At 47.3% G+C, this 21628-nt stretch overlaps 1 protein-coding gene across 1 annotated transcript in view; it reads right to left on the bottom strand.

Moving 5' to 3' along the window:
- DLX4 (distal-less homeobox 4) overlaps positions 1-1846 on the bottom strand; it is a 34211-nt gene extending 32365 nt beyond the window's left edge. Inside the window, exon 1 of the mRNA XM_083583533.1 lies at positions 1045-1846. Coding sequence (XP_083439659.1) covers positions 1045-1429 — 385 coding nt within the window. The 5' untranslated portion in view covers positions 1430-1846. The remainder of the gene's footprint in view (positions 1-1044) is intronic.
- Between the last annotated feature and the right edge of the window lie 19782 nt (positions 1847-21628).

Raw genomic sequence — 21628 nt, 5'->3', positions numbered from 1 at the left:
CAGGTGGTTTTCCTAGAGGGTATACAAAAGTTAGGGTCCTCTCCAAAAACCCAATCAACAGTGGGTGTTTTCCACAAGCGATCGATGCTAGTTTGAGATCCCCACACTCGCGAATGTTGACTGATACAGGGCAGAAATCAAGAGTGAGAGAGACCAGGTGCTAAGCCATTGGTACATTGGACTCAGTGCAGGCTTGACGCTGAATGAATCCTAAATCCGATTTAAAGTTCACATCAGGTTCTCACTAGGTACCCCTCCCCATCCTCGCTGATGATACCGTGGCACGGGGGTGCCAACTTGAATAAAATATTGGGGAGGGGGGAGGCAGGTAAATCCTGCCCCACATAATCGATTACAAGACAGTGCACACACAGTATTTGAATGGCAATGCCCATTAAGGGGGGGGAGGACCTTTAAATAATTTATTGGGGGGACCGAAGAGACCTCGGCCCCTAGCAGTTGGTTCCTATGCCGGGGCAACATTTTATTTATATGCGTGTATATATTAAATGCGTGTTAAATGGGGGTTTGATGGAAAGGGGAAACGAATTGACCAACACTGCCAAATTTGGCATTAGAAGCCACGGGAGACACAGGGTCTTTCCCCCCAAGTTCTGCCTCCCCAGTCAAAAGATCAGCTCCCCCAACTCATCGCTCTCCCTCGCCTCGAAGTCACGTCAAGGCATCCACACTCGCGACCCCTTTACTACGTGTCCTTTTCAGACTTTTGGTGCTTGCCCACGGAAAACGGGGGCCTTGTAACCCCTAGCCGTGACCGGCGCTTATGCCAAGGCTCCTTACACTAGGCAAGCAAGCCCTCTCCAGCAGTTTTCTCGTCACTGCGCCGCAACCCAGCCCTTGATCCGGATCGCCGACAAACCGGAGCGGCGACCGTGTGAACGGCCTAGCCGGCTACTCCGGATCAAGTCGGAGAAAGGTTCTGCGCCGGGGGTGCTTTCGCTGCCCCAGAGGGATGCTTCTCTCCTCTTTCCCACCCTTTCAAGACCCCCCCCCCCGTCTCCAAATCAGCCAGCCTCGCCTTACCCGTCTCCTCCAGCCTCGTCCCGTGTCCCAGGGCGCTGGAGGTCTGCTGGTAAGGCGAGTACGAGGCGCCGTGGTGGTGATGGTGGTGGTGGTAGAAAGCGTGGTGGGGGCTGCTGCCGGCTGCTCCGGGGTAGGGGGCGTAAGCCAGGGGTCTGCCGTACGAGGCTGCGCCGGGGGGGAAGGCGCCGCCCCCACCACCGTCGTGCGGCGGCGGCTGCAGCGCTTGCAGAGAGTAAGGGGGCGCCAAGCCGGGTTGCTGCTGCTGCTGCTGGTGATGGAGAGGCGGAGAGGGAGGTGGGGGGCCGAGCCCGAAGTCCAGGAAGGACGCCTTGGACGGGTCCGGAGGGCCCAGCAAGCTCTCGGCCAGAGAGTTCATCGTCATCATCCAAAGCTCGGCGGGACTGGCGGCAGCCGGACGGAGCGGGCAGCCCCCAGGCGCAGCCGCATCCAGAGGAAGCCCCCCAAGAGCTGGGGCGGAGCGGGGTGGGGTGGAAGGGACTACCGGGTTCCCGCAGATGATCGGCGGCTTCTGGGGGCGGCAGCGGCGGCGTGGGGCCCGGACATGCCTGGGGCAGCGACTCCTTCCTCCTTGCCCAGATCAAGCCAAGTCCACCGCCACTGCTAGTATTATTATTATTATTATTATTACTGTTATCGGTACTGATATTGATAGCTCCGCCGCCGATCGCTCACGTCCAAGCAGCGAGCTCCACTCCTCGCCTCTTCCCAAAACAATAAAGTCCCCCGCAGCAGCGCCCTCTCGCCCAGCCAGCTTCCCGCGAAAGAGACGGCGAGGGCGAAGAGCTGCCTAAGGGGGCGGGGTAGCTCCCTTTCCGCCCTCGCGCCTCCATTCCGCCGCCTTTCATCTCCCCGCCGAGCCCCGCCCACCGCCTCTCCCGGTTGGCTCGGGAGGCTCAGTGACGTCACGGAGCCCCCTAGGGACACCCCTCATTAAGCGCCGGCTTGAAAGGCAGCTGTTGTTGGGATCAAGCCCCGCCTACCTCCTGCCTTCTCTCTCTCTCTCTGCCCCCCCCCCCGCACCCGCGGCACACACGCACACACAAGGGAGCCTAAGTCAGGGATGCAGCAGCGACAGGTTGGGGCTTGTCCTATTTTCCTCGCCCATCTTGGAAAGAGAGGAAAGGGAAGTCCAGGGCTGAAATGTTTGTCAACCCTGCGAGTGGGCGGGGCTGGCTGGCAGGGAAGGAGGGAGGGAGGGAGGCAGCAGGGGAGCTGGCTTGGGGAGTATCTGAAATTTCAGAGAAAAACGACACAGTAAATAATTAGGTCCGGCGGGGGAGGATGGGGGCCGGGGCTGAGATGGCGAAAAACGTCGTGTGGACAGGTTTGGACAAGTCCCCTTCGCCCTTCCAAGCCCCTCTGGGGAAATGAAGAGGAATCTAGATAGAAAAGTTTGTCAACACACTTAGGAAGGTGCGGGGAGAGAATTCCCTTAAGATTTAATAGTTAAAAGAGCTGTAGAAAGCATAATACAAGTGAAAGACGCCTTGCCCTATTGATGGGTATGGTTTCTCCATCCTTTTAATATAGTATGTTGAGTCAAGTATGGAACTGCTTGAAAGGTTTTCTTTTAAAAAGTACTATCTCATTGTTTTCTGTTTGTGACTAGGACTAAGCCAGGCTTCCTCAAACTCGGCCCTCCTGATGTTTTTGGCCTACAGCTCCCATGATCCCTAGCTAGCAGGACCAGTGGTCAGGGATTATGGGAATTGTAGTCTCAAAACATCTGGAGGGCCGAGTCTGAGGAAGCCTGGGCTAAGTGGTATCTGGTTTTCAACAGCGTGCCATGTCACCAGCTAAACATCACTGTTTATTTACTGATATTTCACGGTGTCTGAAATAAGGATGGAGGCATTGGATGCCTTCACGGTTCCCCCTCCCCCACATTGTAATTTTTGTATTAGCACCCATCCACCCACCCACCCTCATTCACGATATATTGCAAGGTCAAAAATTATGAAACTGATATCACAAAATGGACTTCAGATTGGTTTTGGACGTTATATTGCCCAGCCCTAAGACACTTCATGATTCAGGATATATCACCAGGTCAAACGTTGTTGTTTAGTCATTTAGTCGTGTCCGACTCTTCGTTACCCCATGGACCAGAGCACGCCAGGCACTTCTGTCCTCCACTGCCTCCCGCAGTTTGGTCAAACTCATGCTGGTAGCTCCAAGAACACTATCCAACCATCTCGAAGCAGAAGACATCAAGAAGAGGTGGCAAGAATACACAGAGGAACTATACCAGAAAGAAATGGATGCCTCATATACCCCAGGCAGTGTGGTTGCTGACCTTGAGCCAGACATCCTAGAGAGTGAAGTCAAATGGGCCTTAGAAAGCACTGCTAATAACAAGGCCAATGGAAGTGATGATATTCCAGCTGAACTATTTAAAATTTTAAAAGATGGTGCTGTCAAGGTGCTACACTCAATATGCCAGCAAGTTTGGAAAACTCAGCAGTGGCCAGAGGATTGGAGAAGACCAGTCTACATCCCAATCCCAAAGAGGGGAAGTGCCAAAGAATGCTCCAGCTACCGCACAATTGCACTCATTTCACATGCTAGCAAGGTTATGCTTAAAATTCTACAAGGCAGGCTTAAGCAGTATGTGGACCGAGAACTCCCAGAAGTGTAAGCTGGATTTCGAAGGGGCAGAGGAACCAGAGACCAAATTGCAAACATGCGCTGGATTATGGAGAAAGCCAGAGAGTTCCAGAAAAACATCTACTTCTGTTTCATTGACTATGCAAAAGCATTTGACTGTGTTGACCACCGCAAACTATGGCAAGTTCTTAAAGAAATGGGAGTGCCTGATCACCTCATCTGTCTCCTGAGAAATGTCTATGTGGGACATGAAGCTACAGTTAGAACTGGATAGGGAACAACTGATTGGTTCAAAATTGGGAAAGGAGTACGACAAGGTTGTATATTGTCTCCCTGCTTATTTAACTTATATGCAGAATTCATCACATGAAAGGCTGGACTGGATGAATCCCAAACCGGAATTAAGACTGCCAGAAGAAATATAAACAACCTCAAATATGCAGATGACACAACCTTGATGGCAGAAGGTGAGGAGGAATTAAAGAACCTTTTAATGAAGGTGAAAGAGGAGAGCGCAAAATATGGTCTGAAGCTCAACATCAAAAAAACTAAGATCATGGCTACTGGTCCCATCACCTCCTGGCAAATAGAAGGGGAAGAAATGGAGGCAGTGAGAGATTTTACTTTCTTGGGTTCCATGATCACTGCAGATGATGACAGCAGTCACAAAATTAAAAGACACCTGCTTCTTGGGAGAAAAGCGATGACAAACCTAGACAGCATCTTAAAAAGCAGAGACATCAGCTTGCCGACAAAGGTCCATATAGTTAAAGCTATGGTTTTCCCAGTAATGATGTATGGAATGAAAGCTGGACCATAAAGAAGGCTGATTGCCGGAGAATTGATGCTTTTGAATTCTGGTGCTGGAGGAGACTCTTGAAAGTCCCATGGACTGCAAGAAGATCAAACCTCTCCATTCTGAAGGAAATCACCCCTGAGTGCTCACTGGAAGGACAGATCTTGAAGCTGAGGCTCCAATACTTTGGCCACCTCATGAGAAGAAAAGACTCCCTGGAAAAGACCCTGATGTTGGGAAAGTGTGAGAGCACAAGGAGAAGGGGATGACAGAGGACGAGATGGTTGGACAGTGTTCTCGTGAGTTTGACCAAACTGCGGGAGGCAGTGGAAGACAGGAGTGCCTGGCGTGCTCTGGTCCATGGGGTCACGAAGAGTCGGACACGACTAAACAACTAAACAACAACAACAACAACCAAGAGTACCGGTAATTAAGGGACAAGCATGTATAGAATGACCCTTCCAAAAATGAGAAGATTCTGGAAAAAAAATACTCTTTTATCCCATTCTATTTTTAATTTCCAATGACCACACTAATTCTAAAATCCTCGGCTGGCTGAACATTCAGTTTATGTCTTGTTTCAGTATAATAACAAATATATTCTGTTCTGTTTGTCTCTGGGTGACCTAGGCAGATTAAAATTTTATACCAGTTTGGGTTTCTTCTAAAGCATCTTGGGATTGTAGTTGGTTTAGCATTCTTCTAACAGGGACACCCTCTGCAGCACTACAGTTCCTCTGAGAGGGACTGTTAAACCAGTTGAACTCTACGATGTGGCTATAAAACACAGGCCCCAGTTCGTTTTGCCAATCCTGCTCCTTGGTCTCAAATAGCAGCCTGCCATATAGAAGCCTGCAGGGCAATCCTGACCATGTTTTTCTCACAACTAAGTCCCTTCAAACAAGCTAGGTGAGCTTTTTGGTGATGGGCGGTTCTGAATGTATTTGGAGGGTTGCTGGGGATGAGATTTGCAGTTGCAGCAAAAATTATAACATGCAAAGTCACTGATGTAATAAATCATTAGAATGACTACGATTTCTTTTCATGCTCCTGATTTAACTGCAATTGTGATGTTACTGCAAATGAATGTGCAAATGATATGTACTCTTTGATCGTTTTCTATAACAACTAAGGCTAATTTTGTATGTCATAAAAGATGGGGCTGTCTATGCGGCACACTTTGTGTTATTTGCCCTGGCTACAAGGTACTAAGTTTTAGCCCTGTTAAAAATATTCCATATGAGAATTAGGATTCCCAACTTTAAAAAAATAAAAATAAAAGGATTCCATTCATGGGTGTGGCAAAGGGGGTGGTGGTGGCTGCCTTCCCTAAATCAAGTAAACGACCCACTTAATTTTTATGATTGTAAGTTGTTTAATATATATTTTTAAAATTGTGTTTCAATGCTAAAACCCCAGGACCTTAGGGTAAAGGGCGGGTAATAAATTAATAACAACAAATTAATTTTATTTGTTGTAAAGAATGGATATATGCCTGTTATTAACTTTAATCATGTTTTTGACACCCCCTTGAATTAGGTTCCCATGGCAAAGCCCACCCACCCCCACTCCCCTTGGTCCAGCCCGTTGCTTTAAAAAGCGACAAACAGCTCAGGCCATGCGGCAGGTTTAATATTACAGAGTATGGAAGTGACTTGGCTCTTGCCCCTAGAGGAGAAATGGGTGCAATGGAATGCCGTGCTCTTTGGAAATCCAAAGTCCTTCCCCACTTCAATATCTGAACACCGGAAGAAGGACTTTGTTGCTCCCGAGGTAAGGAGTAGAGCAGGCTTCCTCAACCTTAGCCCTCCAGATGTTTTTGGCCTACAACTCCCATGTTCCCTAGCTAGCAGGACCAGCGGTCAGGGGTGATGGGGATTGTAGTCTCAAAACATCTGGAGGGCCAAGGTTGAGGAAGCCTGGAGTAGAGTAAATGGGTGGGGATGGCAAGGAAGCAAATAGATCAGGTGGGAAAAACCTTTGGCCCTTTCTGAACTACATCTCCCATCAGCCCCAGTAAGCATGGCCAAGGGTCAGGGATGATGGAAGTTGTAGTTCAGCAACACCTGGGGGCCAAAGATTCCTCTGTGGAGGAAAGGGTTAGAAGGAATAGGTGGAAATGGCAAGGAAGCAGATGGAGAAACGTCCCAACAATGAGAACTGTTTGACGGTAGAGGAGGAGGAGTTTAGATTTGATACCCCGCTTCATCACTACCTGAAAGAGTCTCAAAGCGGCTAACATTCTCCTTTCGCTTCCTCCCCCACAACAAACACTCTGTGAGGTGAGTGGGGCTGAGAGACTTCAGAGAAGTGTGACTGGCCCAAGGTCACTCAGCAGCTGCATGTGGAGGAGCGGAGACGCGAACCCGGTTCCCCAGATTACGAATCTACTGCTCTTAACTGCTACACCACACTGGCTCTCCAAACTGTAGAACAAACTGTCTCTGGAAGTGGTTGTCTGTCCTTCACTGGAGGTGTCTAACTAGTGGTGGACTGCCACTTGTTAGGGATGTTGTAGTTGTGTGTCCCACACTGTAGATTCTGCATTGAGCAGGGGGTAGGCTGAATGACCTCCCAGGATGATGATGATGGTGATAATGATGATGATGATTTATTAGGTTTATATACCACCCTTCATCATAAGATCTCAGGGCGGTTCACAGATCCTTCATCCACTTCACTTGGTCCCCAAAATTCAGACCCTCCAAGTGTCCCTATTTTCAAGGGACATCCCTGATTTAGTGAAGCTGTCCCGGTTTCTGATTTGATCCCAGAATGTCCCACTTTTCCTTAGGATCTCCCTATTTTTATTGGAGAAATGTTGGAGGGTATGGAGTTCTCCGACCCCTGAGCCATCTGAAGGCAATCCTGTATAAGGAAGTTTTTTTAAAAAAATGTTTTATTGTGTTTTTATATACAGTGGTACCTTGGTTCTCAAACAATCCGTTCCGAAAGTCCGTTTGACTTCTGAAATGTTCAGAAAAAACCAAGCTTTTGATTGGTTTTTGATTGGTGCAGGCGCCCAGGAAACAATAGCCGACAGCCGCATCAAATGTTCAGCTTCTGAAAAAACGTTCGAAAACTGGAACACTTACTTCCGGGTTTTCAGTGTTTGGGAACCAAGGTGTTTGAGTACCAAGGCATTTGAGAACCAAGGTACCACTGTATGTTGGAAGCTGCCTAGAGCGGCTGGGGCAACCCAGTAAGATATGTGGGGTATAAATAGTAAAGTTATCATTATGGAATGGGGTGTCCCTATTTTCACCAGAGAAAGGTTGGAGGGTAGCAAAAATCGTTTCAGCAAGAAGCATCATCCTGCTATAAAGACTGAGCCAAAGCAGCAGATACATTTCTCTGCCACTCTGCAAAGCCGTGCTGTCAATCACACAGTCTCCAACGAAGTTTTCATCATTCCTGTCCAAAAAGAGGCGGCTGTCTGCATTTTCAGAAACTGGTTGCTTGAGACGTAGAGTGCTGAATTCAGCATTGTGCAAGACAGACAACATGAAGATCTTGCGAAGACAACGGCACAAAGCATACCTGTTATCACTCACATCGTTGACTCGGGGCCAAAATCAACCGTGGGACAAGAAAAGACAGTAATTGTCTTGGTTGTTTAAGTGAACTCCAAAAGATCACTTACTGCTGTTTGTTTAATCCTAATGAGCGTCAGCCTCCTATGATTGCGCTTAAGTCTCTGCGGCGGCAATGCTTCTGGTTCATCCATACGTTGAAGACTCTCTAATTCTTGGAAGCCTAAATCATATAATGAAGAGGTGTCTTTGTTCAAGACTGCTTAGAACTCTTTACCCTGAATCTCAGTTGTGTAGCGATTGGTTGCGGCCCTAATCAGAGAAGAAGAAGAAGAAGAGTTTGGATTTGATATCCCACTTTATCACTACCCTAAGGAGTCTCAAAGCGGCTAACAATCTCCTTTCCCTTCCTCCCCCACAACAAACACTCTGTGAGGTGAGTGAGGCTGAGAGACTTCAGAGAAGTGTGACTGGCCCAAGGTCACCCAGCAGCTGCATGTGGAGGAGCGGGGAAGCGAACCCGGTTCACCAGATTACGAGTCTACCGCTCCTAACCACTACACCACACTGGCTCTCAATGTACACTCTGTGTTTCTCTTTTACCGTTGCTTCTCATCTCATAGTCATAGAGTTGGGAGGGACCATGAGGGTCATCTGCAGTCCAACCCCCCAACAATGCAGGAATCTTGTTCCCAATGCAGGGCTCAATCTTGAGATTGAGAGTCATGTGCTATTGACCTATCCCAACAGTTCCCTATCTTTTAAAGGAAGTTCTTGGGTTCAGTATTGTTTCAAAGGAAACTTTGTTTCTGTGGGATGTGAAACACAGAGCAGACAAGTACAATATCCCTAGAGTGGACATAAAAAGGGGATGTCTGACCAGCCAGTCGAACTTCCTGTTTCCTCCTAGGCTGGGATAGACTTCCTCTGCATATGACCAGAGGTGGGCGTGACCTCACTTATGCAGGTAACAAAATAACTCAGCGGAGGCCGCCATCTCTCTCTTTCTGACTACATTCGTCGAAGAAGCAACATCTGCTTATCCTAAGATGCTCTCTTGGCTTCCAGCCAAGAGAGGACAAAGGGACTATCTCTTTATGGGATAGATTCCAGGTACAGTCATACCTCGGGTTGAATTTGCTTCGGGATGAGTGCGTTCAAGTTGCACTCCGGCACAGAAGTGCCGAAACGTGACCCGTGCATGCGCAGATGCGCGGACATGGGTTACGTTTGCTTCTAGATGAGAACGGGGCTCCAGAATGGATCCCGTTCGCATCTAGAGGTACCACTGTATATTACTTTTGTAACTTAAGTCTGCCTTCTGTGATCCATCTGTGAACAGAATGAGTGAGTGAGTAAACTCTTTTTTCTACTTTTATAGAAGACTGTGTCGTGTCTATCTTTTTATGAGGGACTAAAGGGGAAATTACCAAGGAAACTTATTTTAGAGGCTTTAGTGAGCCTGAATAAATGCATCCGCTGTGCAAGTTTAAAAGGGGAATGTTACTCTGCTAAATTGTAGAACTTGTTAACACAAGTTGGAAAGGATACAATCAAACAATATATCCTCTCCTGCATCCCTGAACATTCCCACAGATTCCACCCATCAGGACGCCTGGTGATAGGTGAACGTCCCTTGGCTCAATTTGGAATTGGTTCAGAGTGATCTATAAGCTTTTTCAGATAATTTTTTGGGAAGCTTTGCCTGTTTTCCAACACTTCACTTCTGACTTACGATGTTAACATCCCATGTGGATGCTGCTGCACCTTATGATATTATTGTTCCCTGAAAATGGCAGAATTGGGAAGTGGTTTTGTAAGTCAACTAGTCCAATTTTCCACTAAAAGCAAAAGGTTTAGAGCTATGGCATCCACAAGAGGTGGCCATCCATCTTCTGCTTGAGGGCATCGAGTGACGGTAACCCAATCATTCCCAGATAAGGATGGGGGAGAGATGAGATTCAGTTTGCATTTACAGGCAAACATACCAATTCCACACTTTCTGGAACAATACACGAACCGAAATTTGCCCTTCTCTGAATTTTTGCTGTGTTGTTCTCCAGCCGAGTCATATGTAAAAATACACATGGAGTGTGTGCATTATATTAAGGAAAGCAGCTTTGCAGGGGGGGGGAAATGTGTATATTAGGCACAATTGCATAGAAAAATGTGTATATCAGGAGGAATTCATACTAAAACAAATCTACACAAGGACCTAAAAATAATAATCGCAAACTGATTTGGAAATGTGGGGGGCTGAATTTAAGATTGGGGAAAATGAGATACCGAAATGGACATATTCTCTCATCTCTACTCCCAGGTAAATTGGTTCCCTTGTCAAACTGCTCTTACAGTTAAGATTTTTCTCCTTACGTTCAACAAAAATCTACCCTCCTGTTAAATACCAGCCTACTAGGTGTAGTTCAGCCCTCGAGGGCAGCAAGAGAAGATGTATCTGCCCTCTTCTGTGTGACAGCACTTCTGGTATTTGAAGACTGTGATAGCTCAGCTAGATTGCAGAGTCTCGGGATAGCTGGATAGCTCAGTTGGTTAGAGCACGCCAAGGTTTCAGGTTCGATCCCCTGCATATTCCTGCATTACAGGGGTTGGACTAGATGATCCTCAGCTTCCCTCTCAACCCTATGATTCTATAAGATAAATAAGCTTGTCCTGAGCTGTACAGGGGCTGAATATGTTAGTACCAACACTTCAACTTGGCCTTTTAGCAGGTGTGCAGCCCATGAAATCTTGGAAAGGGGGGGGGTTAAAGATTCTTAAGGACATACATAGTGGGACACGAGTGCTGCTGTCATCTAAATGACTGAGCCTCTTGGGCTTGCCAATCAAAAGGTCGGCGGTTCGAATCCCCGTGATGGGGTGAGCTCTCGGTGCTCGGTCCCAGCTCCTGCCAACCTAGCAGTTCAAAAGCACACCAGTGCAAGTAGATAAAGAGGTACCGCTCAGGCAGGAAGGTAAATGGCACTTCCGTGTGCTGCTCTGGTGTCGGTGTTCCATTGCGCCAGAAGCAGCTTAGTCATGCTGGCTACATGAGCCGGAAAAACTGTCCGCAGAGCAAACAAATGCCAGCTCTCTTGGCCTGTAAAGCGAGATGAGCGCCGCAACCCCAGAGTCGTTCACGACTGGACTTAACTGTCAGGGGTCCCTTTACCTTTAAGGACATACTTAAGGACAAAGTACAGCTGCTCTTCCTTTAGTTACAGTAGCAAATACTCAGAGTTGAACCTACCTATAGCAGAGCTGAAGCAGATTGTGGCACAGACATGCACAGTGGTAGGTCTGATCTTTGCGATAGGTTATCAGCCCTGCCTTTGAGAAGAAGCCTGACAGCTCGAGGTGTGTAGCAATGCAAATGAGACCTGCTTTCCACGAAAAGGAAAGAACAGCCAAGCTTCAGTCCCAGTCTGCCGCTGGCAGAGCAATTAAATCTTGTCGGGTGTTGAGTTTCTTCAGGGGCCACTTTCAACAAGGGAAGGCAGGGCGAAGGCTCCGAGGTTTGACACGATAATTGCCCAGCCTTGGCAATGGAAATCCAAACTCTGGCCTCTTTTGCCAGGAGAAGAACCAGCCACCACCTGTCCTTATTACAACCTGTCGACGGGGAGACCTTTTCGGTAGCCAAGCAATTAATCTGTGGGGCTTTGGTGTGTGTTTGAAAATTAGGACTCTTCCTGCATGGGAAGCAGAGGGAGAGGAAGTCTGAAAACGCACACATTCGCCTTGGTTGATACTACAACTAATCCAGAATGCGGCAGCTAGACTGGTGACTGGGAGCAGCGGCCAATATCATATAACACCAGTCCTGAAAGACCTACATTGGCTCCCAGTACTTTTCCAGGCGCAATTCAAATTGTTGGTGCTGACCTTTAAAGCCCTAAACAGCCTCGGTCCAGTATACCTGAAGGAGCGTCTCCACCCCCATCATTCAGCCCGGACACTGAGGTCCAGCTCTGAGGGCCTTCTGGTGGTTCCCTCACTGCAAGAAGCGAAGTTGCAGGGAACCAGGCAGAAGGCCTTCTTGGTGGTGGCGCCCGCCCTGTGCAACACCCTCCCATCAGATGTCAAGGGAGATGAAGAACTACACAACCTTTAGAAGACATCTGAAGGCGGCCTTGTATTGGGAAGTTTTCTAAAAAATGTTTGATGTTTTATTATGTTTCTGTATATGCTGGAAGCCACCCAGAGTGGCTGGGGCAAACCAGTCGGATGGGCAGGGGAACAAACAATAAAATGATGATGGTGATGATGTACGCTGCCTACAGAAGCTGTGGAGGATGTGAGCATTGCATGGGACCAGGGCCGTCTTAAGCATATCCAGCGCTGTGGTGCAAAGATCCCTCCGGCGCCCCCCCCCTGGCAACTCCAAAACAAGGGAGGGGGCAGTGGAAAACGTCCTCTGCCTCTCCCACTGCCCCGATCCCTGGCGTGGCGGTGGCAATCAAGCAGGAAAACGTGCTGGGCGCCACCTTTCGCCAGGAAGCAGGAGGAGGACAACGACTGGGAGCATGGACATCTTTAGCGGGTGCAGAGGTTTGGGAGGGAAGCTGTGTGCCCGCCAGCCATATAGTTGGCGGGGTGCAGCTGGCGGGCATGCAGGGAAAGGGGAGGCTGCTGGCAAAGCCTCGCAGCTCCCCCACTCACTAGGTTGCCCCTGAGAGGCTGGCGCCCTGGCGCAACGAACCACTAAGACCATTGGGAAAGGCGGCTCTGCATGGGACAGTGTCCATGTCGGCTTCCTGCTCTTTGCTCACAAAACTCAGCAGTTCTTTCCATAGAAGTCAAGTGTAACGTGAGCATCACTCGCTGCTCTACAAGTCATGCACAGACTGCATGGGAACTAGAGCCACCTCCTCCATCAAAAATCATAGAAGTGGAACCCACAACTCAATGTTGTTGCCATTCATTTTATTAAATTTATATACAGTGGTACCTCTGGATGCGAACGGGATCTGTTCCGGAGCCCCGTTCGCATCCAGAAGCGAACGCAACTTGCGTCCTTGCATCTGCGCATGATTCGGCACTTCCGCGCATGCACGTGACATCATTTTGAGTGCCTGCGTATGCGCGAGTGGTGAAACCCAGAAGTAATGCGCTCCGTTATTTCCAGGTCGTCGCCTTGCGCAATCTGAAAATATTCATCCCAAAGCTACTTCAACCCGAGGTATGACTGTACCACCTTTTCCTCCAAGGAGATCCAGGTGATGAACATGGTTCTCCGCTCCAGATTTTATCCTAACAACAACCCTGTGAGGCTGAGAGACAGTGACAGGCCCAAGGTAACCCAGTAAGCTTCATGGCTGAGTGGAGATTCGAACCCTGCACTCGCAGGTCCTAGTCCAACATGCTAACAGTTAAACCACATTGGTTCTTGAGTTTTCAGCCCTCCTGCAAATCCAGCCAGCCAGCCAGCTATGTCTCCTTTGAAATGCTCCATTCCATTACCTCCTCACCATTTTCACACACACACACACACACACAAACAAACACACACACACACACCATACCAGAAACAACATTTTGGGACTATTGAGTATACCTGGCCCCAGAGGGCTGGTTTCTTTTTGAGGGAGGGGGCTCTTACATTTTCCCTCTCAACCATGCAAATCTTGTGGTTCTGCTTAGCATACTAGTATCATCTACGTCTTATTTCTAACTTGGTGACCCTGTTTGGCTGCAATCCAATCGGCTCTCACCAGCTGAGCTTGCTCTTAGAGGGAGTGTTTTTCACGCAAAAGCATACCATCATTCCTTACAACTATGCAAGGGAAAATGTGGGCTAGTAGTCCTCACCTTTCAAATATATGTGGCAAAGGGTATTTAAATATACCTTTCTGAAGAAACTAGAGGCCTTTCTCCTGGGCATAGTCGGCCAATTGCTGCCAAAGAAGGATAGAACTTTCTTCATGTATGCAACAACAGCAGCAAGAATACTTATTGCAAAGTATTGGAAGACACAAGATTTACCCACCCTGGAAGAGTGGCAGATGAAGGTGATGGACTATATGGAATTGGCGGAAATGACTGGCAGAATCCGAGACCTGGGAGAAGAGTTGGTGGAAGAAGATTGGAAGAAATTTAAAGACTATCTGCAGAAACACTGTAAAATTTATGAATGTTAAAATGATGTTGGATTGAAAATAAGTGGTATTAGCAACAAAGTTAATAAGAAAATGCAAAAATGAATTGATAATGGATGAAAATATAGAGTTATAATATGTTAAGATATAGAGTTAAAATAAATGAAAGAGGGTAAGGATTTGCTGATTTGATTATGTAAATGGGAATACAAAAAGGGGAGGTGTGAGGAGGTCAAGGAAACAAGCTAATGGGCTTAATGTTACAAAAATGGATTTGTTTTTTTTTTTAATTCTTTCTTATCTATTCGTTTTTTGTATTTTGTATTTTGTATTTTTATTTTTTATTTTTCATGTATTTTTGTATGTTTTCTTTTTTTCTTTTATTTTTTTCATATGCCTTTTTGGTATTCTGTAAACTTATGTTTTTGTAAAAATCTCAATAAATATTTTATAAAAAAACAACAAATATATATGGCAAAGTAACAGTAGCAGGAACTTTGAGCAGGTGTTGAAATCTTTGTTGTCACCACATTTAACTCCTGTATATCTTGAGACAAGGGGCGTTTTAAGTGTTACTTTAAATTTAGGTCTCAGTCCCAGGGTCTGTCCTCAGCAATAAAGTTTTTTAATTTCGCTTATTCATTCTAAGGATCGCAACCTCTTTTCCTCTACCAAATGGAGCTGCCTGGAGCAAGTAACAAAAGCAATCCATCATAAATTATAAAAACCACATCAAAACAGAGAACAAGAGCAGCAGTATAACCAGAAAAGAATTAATGACTTAGCATGGAGCCAAACTGCAATAAGAAGAGTTTATAATACAGACAGAAAGGGTGGGTGTGTAGAGAAAAAGATTCCTGGTATTCCATCTTTGCTTGAAAACCTTGCTTTTCCAGCAAGGGAAGAGGCAGAATATTCTCCATGGCAGGAAGCTTCACGTAATGGGGGCCACCACCGAGAAGACCCTCTCGCATCTCACCCCCCAGTGACATCAGTGCCAATAAAGCCTAGTGGCACGCAGAAAAGAACCTCATAAGAAGACTTCAGCTTAGTGCAGGACCTGAATAAAAGATGATTGCCTTCCGCCGTCCACCCTGTCTGCCAAGGATGGGGAACCTTAGGCCGACCCCATGTTGTTGACCTGCAACGGCCATTAGTCCAAGCTATTGTGGCTGATAGTCAGGGATGATGGGAGAGGTAGTTGAGAATCTTCTGGAGGGCTGTAATGGACTGGCGGGTGGCACTGTGGTCTAAACCACAGAGCCTAGGGCTTGCTGATCAGAAGGTTGGTGGTTCGAATCCCCGTGATGGGGTGAGCTCCCGTTGCTCGGTCCCTGCGCCTGCCAACCTAGCAGTTCGAAAGCACGTCAAAGTGCAAGTAGATAAATAGGTACCGCTCCAGTGGGAAGGTAAACGGTGTTTCCGTGTGCTGCTCTGGTTCGCCAGAAGCGGCTTAGTCCTGCTGGCCACATGACCCGGAAGCTGTACTCCGGCTCCCTCGGCTAGTAAAGCGAGATGAGTGCCGCAACCCCAGAGTCGGCCACAACTGGACCTAATGGTCAGGGGTCCTTTTCCCTTTCCCTTTAATGGATTGGCGGAATCCTAGAATCCCAGAACTGTAGATTTGGAAGGGAACCCCAAGGGAAATCTAGTCCAACCTCCTGCAATGCAGGAATCTCAGCTAAAGCACCCATGACAGATGGCCACCCAACCATCTGGGGAATGGCAGGAGGACAAGCTGGGGAACCCCCAAGAGAAGAGACCCTAGGCACAGTGGTTCTCATACTTTTTCTCTGACCCACAGAATAAAAACTTGCTCATGCCATGCCAATTTTTTTATTGATAATAAATACATTGGGAAACAAAAAGAAACAACACCTAGCAGGGCTTGATTTATAGCACAGAACACGACTACTTTATAATATGTTCATGGGACATCCAGAAAGTATATAACAATGCAGCTGCATAAGAGCATGAATCACTCCCAAAATATAATTATAAACGAGCCTCGTACATGTGTACCTTATATATGCATACAAACCCAATTAAAGGTGTGAGTTCGCTTTTGGCGGGTAATCTCATTTATATGAGGTCTAATTGGAGACAAACTCTCATCTCCTCATCTACATGAAGAAGACTTTCTCTTTCCCCATCTTTCATATGTGTCAGAATTGAAAATCCCTGTTAGCAACAATACATTGCGGAGAACTGCAAACGAATAGCCAATGCTCTTACAGAGAGGCGTGGGCACTGTTTCCGGTTATATATTTAATATATATATTGGATATACACAATATATTAATATTGATATCATACTAAAATGTTTCTTTGATTGTCCTCATAGGAGCCAGCTCCTTGGGGCCGAGGTCCCTTAGCCCCCCCCTAAAATATATGAGCCCTAAAAGCCCTAAACGGCCTTGACCCAGTATACATGAAGGAGCGTCTCCACCCCATTGTTCAGCCCGGACACTGAGGTCCAGCTCTGAGGGCCTTCTGGCGGTTCCCTCCCTGCGAGAAGTGAGGTTACAGGGAACCAGACAGAGGGCCTTCTTGGTAGTGGCACCTGCCCTGTGGAACACCCTCCCATCAAATGTCAAGGAAATAAGAAACTACCCTACTTTTAAAAGACATCTGAAGGCAGCCCTGTTTAGGAAATTTTTACTGTTTAATGATGTATTGTGTTTTTAATATTCAATTGGGAGCTGCCCAGAGTGGCTGGGGAAACCCAGCCAGATGGGCAGGGTATAAATAAATTGTTGTTGTTAATTATTATTTATTATTATAGGGGGCCAGGTCCCCCAAAGTTGATGGGCACTGCCATTCAAATGGGGGGGGTGCGTGCCATGTTTTGTCATCGATCTTGTGGGGCCGGGGCTTACCTGCCCCCTCCATATTTATCCGAGTGGGCACCCTTGCTTGTCCTTGAATCTTCTTGCCACACTGGCCACCCTCTCCTGCCACACCCTTTGGGTACCACTGCCCTAGGCAAAGTGCCCTCTGGGGAGGGTGGTGGGTCTCCTCATGTCTGTAGACCCTGGCAGACTTAGGTGGTGGTGATGGAGACAGCAGCAGCGATCTGAGAAGCATCCAATGCCTCGATCTGGATGCCATTTTAATTACCCACAAGGCCCCAGAGGAGCACAGTGGCTACATTCATACCACACAATTACTACCAGGCCACTTTAGACAGTCGCCGCTTCCCCCAAAGCATCCTGGGAACTGTCATTTGCTAAGGATTCTGGGAGCTGTTGGGAGATTCCCTACTCCCCTCAGGGAGATACAATTCCCTGAGTTCCTTCTCTCTGAGAATGGCAGCTCTGCAAGGGGAATGTGGAATCTCTCAGCACCTTTAACAAATCACAGCTCCCATAATCCTTTGGTGGAAGCCATGACAGTTTAAATCATAGTGCTTTATATGTCTTGTATGAATGTGGCCTATATCGGGGGACTGTGGGGAATTGAAACCCGAATCCAGATCCACTAGTCTGGTGACTTTTGGAGTGCTGGGCTAGAAAAATAATTTAATTCTTTAAAGGGGGGCCCAGGAGCAGTGGAGGAGCTACCTGCTCTGGGACTGGGAGCAGTGTATATCCAGGGGCATGGCTGGCATGCGTCCCAGGGGTGCGCGGCGAGCCCCACCTTTGTCTGCGAGTGCCCAGGAGGGCAGGCCTGAACAGTGGACAATGGTGGGGTGTTAACAGCTGGCCAGGAATCTCAGGTCCTCCAAGTGCTGACACCAGCCCTGTTTGAGTTATTGTTATTTATTAAATTTGTAAATTCGATTTTCACAGAGGTTGACGGCAATTTCTGAGCAATGGGAAATAGGCACTCTTCACATGCTCTGAAATGCTCCTTTCGTCTTACCTTTTCATATACAGTGGTACCTCAGGTTACATACGCTTCAGGTTACAGACGCTTCAGGTTACAGACTCCGCTAACCCATTAATAGTACCTCAGGTTAAGAACTTTGCTTCAGGGTGAGAACAGAAATCGCGCGGCAGCAGCGGGAGGCCCCATTAGCTGAAGTGGTGCTTCAGGTTAAGTACAGTTTCAGGTTAAGAACGGACCTCCGGAACGAATTAAGTACTTAACCCGAGGTACAACTTTACTCCAGGGACTAAGGTCAGTGTAACGCTGGAGAAGGGCAAGAGTCTGCCTAGCTCAGGCTGTGGACTGAGCAGCCCAAAATTCAGCGCACCCCATTCCAGCCCCTGCAGTTCTGTTTGCTTATGAGGAGGAGACCCTGTCATCGCGAGTGGGACATTTTGCAGAAGAAGTCTGGAAGGATGTGACGCCTCCAGAATGAGGCCATCTCCCGACCGTGTTTCCAGTCAACGTCATTTGGAAGCAATGCTGTCACACGTACAAATGTGGAACCAGGCATTCCTCTCTCCACCTACTCCCTAATCATTTCCACCCTGATACAAACAATATTTGGTCAGAGTCGTTTTGCCCTCTCATGTCTAACCCAGATCAGTTCTCCTTGCTGGTCCCACTTTTGCTAAAGCTCTGTTTTCTCCCCCATTTCTTGGGCGTCCTCCGTCAGCCCTTGACAAGTTACCCAATAAAGGTTTCCAAGATGCCGGGGTTAAGATTAACATCCTTGGCTGCAATTTCTCCCCTTGCATTCATACAGCTTCCCAAAAGAAACATTACGGCTCAGTGCAAACATTGTATTTCACTCAGCAAGGCTGACACCTCTGAGCCTCCTTCACTGGCCCTTTTTGATCGCGCTAGACCAGGAGGCAGAGAACATACCCTCTTGGTTTTATGGGGTGGTGGCCATAAGGCTGAGCTCATCTATGAAATATAGGCATGTAGCATTGCAGAAGAAACCTTAGCCAAGAACTGAGCTGCAGAACTTGTGCTGAATATCAGGGTCCCAGGTGATATTATTATTACAGTGGTACCTCTGGATGCGAACGGGAAGCGTTCTGGAGCCCCGTTCGCATCCAGAAGCGAATGCAACCCACGTCTGCGCGTGCGCAGGTCGCAATTCGCCACTTCTGCACATGCGCATGACATCATTTTGACTGTCTGCACATGCGCGAGCAGCGAAACCTGGAAGTAACACGCTCCGTTACTTCCGGATCGCCGCAGCACACAACCCAAAAATACTTGAGGTATGACCGTATTACCGTATTGGCCTGAATATCAGCTACGCCTTTAAAATGGGGGGGGGGGAGGGAGAGAGAGAAAAATACCTGAAAATAAGTCACTCCCATAAAATTCCGCAGGCACTCACACCCATTCCATTTTACCGTATGTCTGTTTCAGCAGCGACATCGTAAAAGCCAATAATTGTAAGGTTGAGAATTTAAGCCTCACTTTAACTTTTCATGGTTGGAATTTGGGGGGAAAGTGTGGCTTATATTTGGGCCAGTATGGTATTATTATTTAAACAGGAGCACACAAAATAGTAAAAAAGACAGAAAAGCTTCTGAGCATGTACAGAGTGCATTTCTCTTAATACTGAGTGATGATGGTGTAGTGGGGGGGGGGTGGCCACAGGGGCAGTTGCTCTGGGTGCAAAACGGTTAGGGGTGAAAAATGTCCACACCCAGTGCTGCCTCAATACAGCTGTGCGCTTCTGCTGCTGAGCTCTTTTGAAAGCGGCTTCTCCATGTGTACCAGGAAGTGACCTCTCCAAACAATGGAACGACTCTTCTTTCCTTATCTCTGCAGCTGTGATCACCTGGGTGGCATACACGCCATTAGGCAATTGAGTGTGCCTGCTTCCTCCCTCTGTTTCCCTCACTCTTACTCCTGCCCCGGGCACTGGCAACCCCTGCTACACCACCGGAGATGACAGCCAGTATCACAAAGCTGGGACTGCAGAGCAAGGCACACAAATTAGAGGGACACATGCCCAGGCGGCTTGATGACATTATGGCATAGCACAGAGCTTTCCAAACTTTTCATGTTGGTGACACACTTTTTTAGACACGTGTCATTTTGCGACACAGTAATTCAGTTTTACTAGCAAATCAGAAGTTGAACTAACCCCTTTCCAGCCCCGGGAGAAGCCCGGGGAGCGTTTGCACGACACACCTATGCATTGCAGCTGACAGAAAAAGTGTTGTGACACACAGTTTGGAAAGCTCTGGCGTAGCAGCTAGAGGGTTGGCCCAAGCCCTGGTTTGAATCTCCACTTGGCTATGAAGCTCACTGGGTGGCCTTGGGCCAGTCTCTGTCTCACAGTGTTCTTGCAAGGATAAAATGCAAAGCGGGAGAACCACGTGTGTTTCCTTGGACTGTTTGGAGGACAGGTGAGATGGAAATGTCAAAATAAAAATAAAGGGAATATTTAGAGGTCACTGCATTGTAGGTGAAGCTGATGGTGCCTTTGCTCGGATGGCCATGTGTCCTACCAAACAGAGGACAATCCTCTGTTTGAAGGGCTCTCAGAGGATAGTTGCCTATTTGAAGGTGTCCTCTCTTTGAAGGACTGTCTGGCCTAAGTCCAGCTGAAAGATGAAGAGCTCTATGATTCTTACAGAAGGAAGAGTAGGCAGGGCCTTGAAGTTGCCCATCTGCACCTAGCACATGGTGGTCCAACCCATGGCCCACAGGCCACGTGAGGGCTTTTGTCTGGGCAGCCCTTGCTAAGTGCCAAAGCAGTGTTGCAAGTGGCAACAGCCATTCTCTTGCACTTTATCTCTATGTTCCTTCTAACAATTCCACATGAAAACAGTAATGTGGAGGTGATGCCACGCTCTAACAACCAATGGGCTATGTTTATTTACTGGCTTCACAAGAGACTTAAATTGTTTTGACTAGAAGCCTTATATAAATAATAATAATAATAATAATTATTATTACTATTACTATTATTACATTGCCTTTTTATCCCGACAGTAACTCAATGTCTGTGTTGTTAGTGAAAGTATATACATCTGTTTGTGTATTAATTTTTGTGCTTGTGTATTAAATTAAACGGCGTTAGAATGGTGATGGAAGCTGCATAGTTATTAATGATTCTTTCCCTCTGCTTTTTCTCTTTTCTTTGTCTTTCCCCCCTTTATTATTTTGTATTGGATTTGTTTCATTTTTATTTTATTATATATTGCAAACCTTTAGTAAGTTTGTTTCAAAAATGAAACAAAAATGGTTTAATAAATAAATAAACATAAAAGTGGTGCATTTTAAATAATACTGCACTATGGAAATTTAATTCAGCACAGCCCCACTTTGCTCTGGTGGGAGTGGGGTGATTCAGGTGGTGCACCCCTTCCCCCACCAGGTGAGAGTGCACCTGCCCCGGGCACCTGCAACTGACGCTATGCCACTGGTGGCACTTAAATCCATCTGACCTTTTTTCCAATCTATAATGCATAGCCTACGTTTCTTCCCACTTCCCACTCCACTGCAGGAATATGCTGCGGTTAGACCTCATCTGGTCCTGGTCATTCAATCTCCACTCACCCCAGATCAGTTTTACAGGTCCTCAATGCTCATTGTATGTGTCTGAGGGAAGAAAGCAGGAAACCAATTTTTAAGAAGGACATGTAAAAGAAAAATGCAGAAGAAGA

This window comes from Podarcis filfolensis (assembly GCF_964270895.1).
Source record: "Podarcis filfolensis genome assembly, chromosome: 13".
NCBI classification, from domain to species: Eukaryota; Metazoa; Chordata; class Lepidosauria; order Squamata; family Lacertidae; genus Podarcis; species Podarcis filfolensis.
The sequence above is the reverse complement of the archived record's forward strand: the minus strand, read 5'-3'. Positions and strand labels throughout refer to the sequence as shown.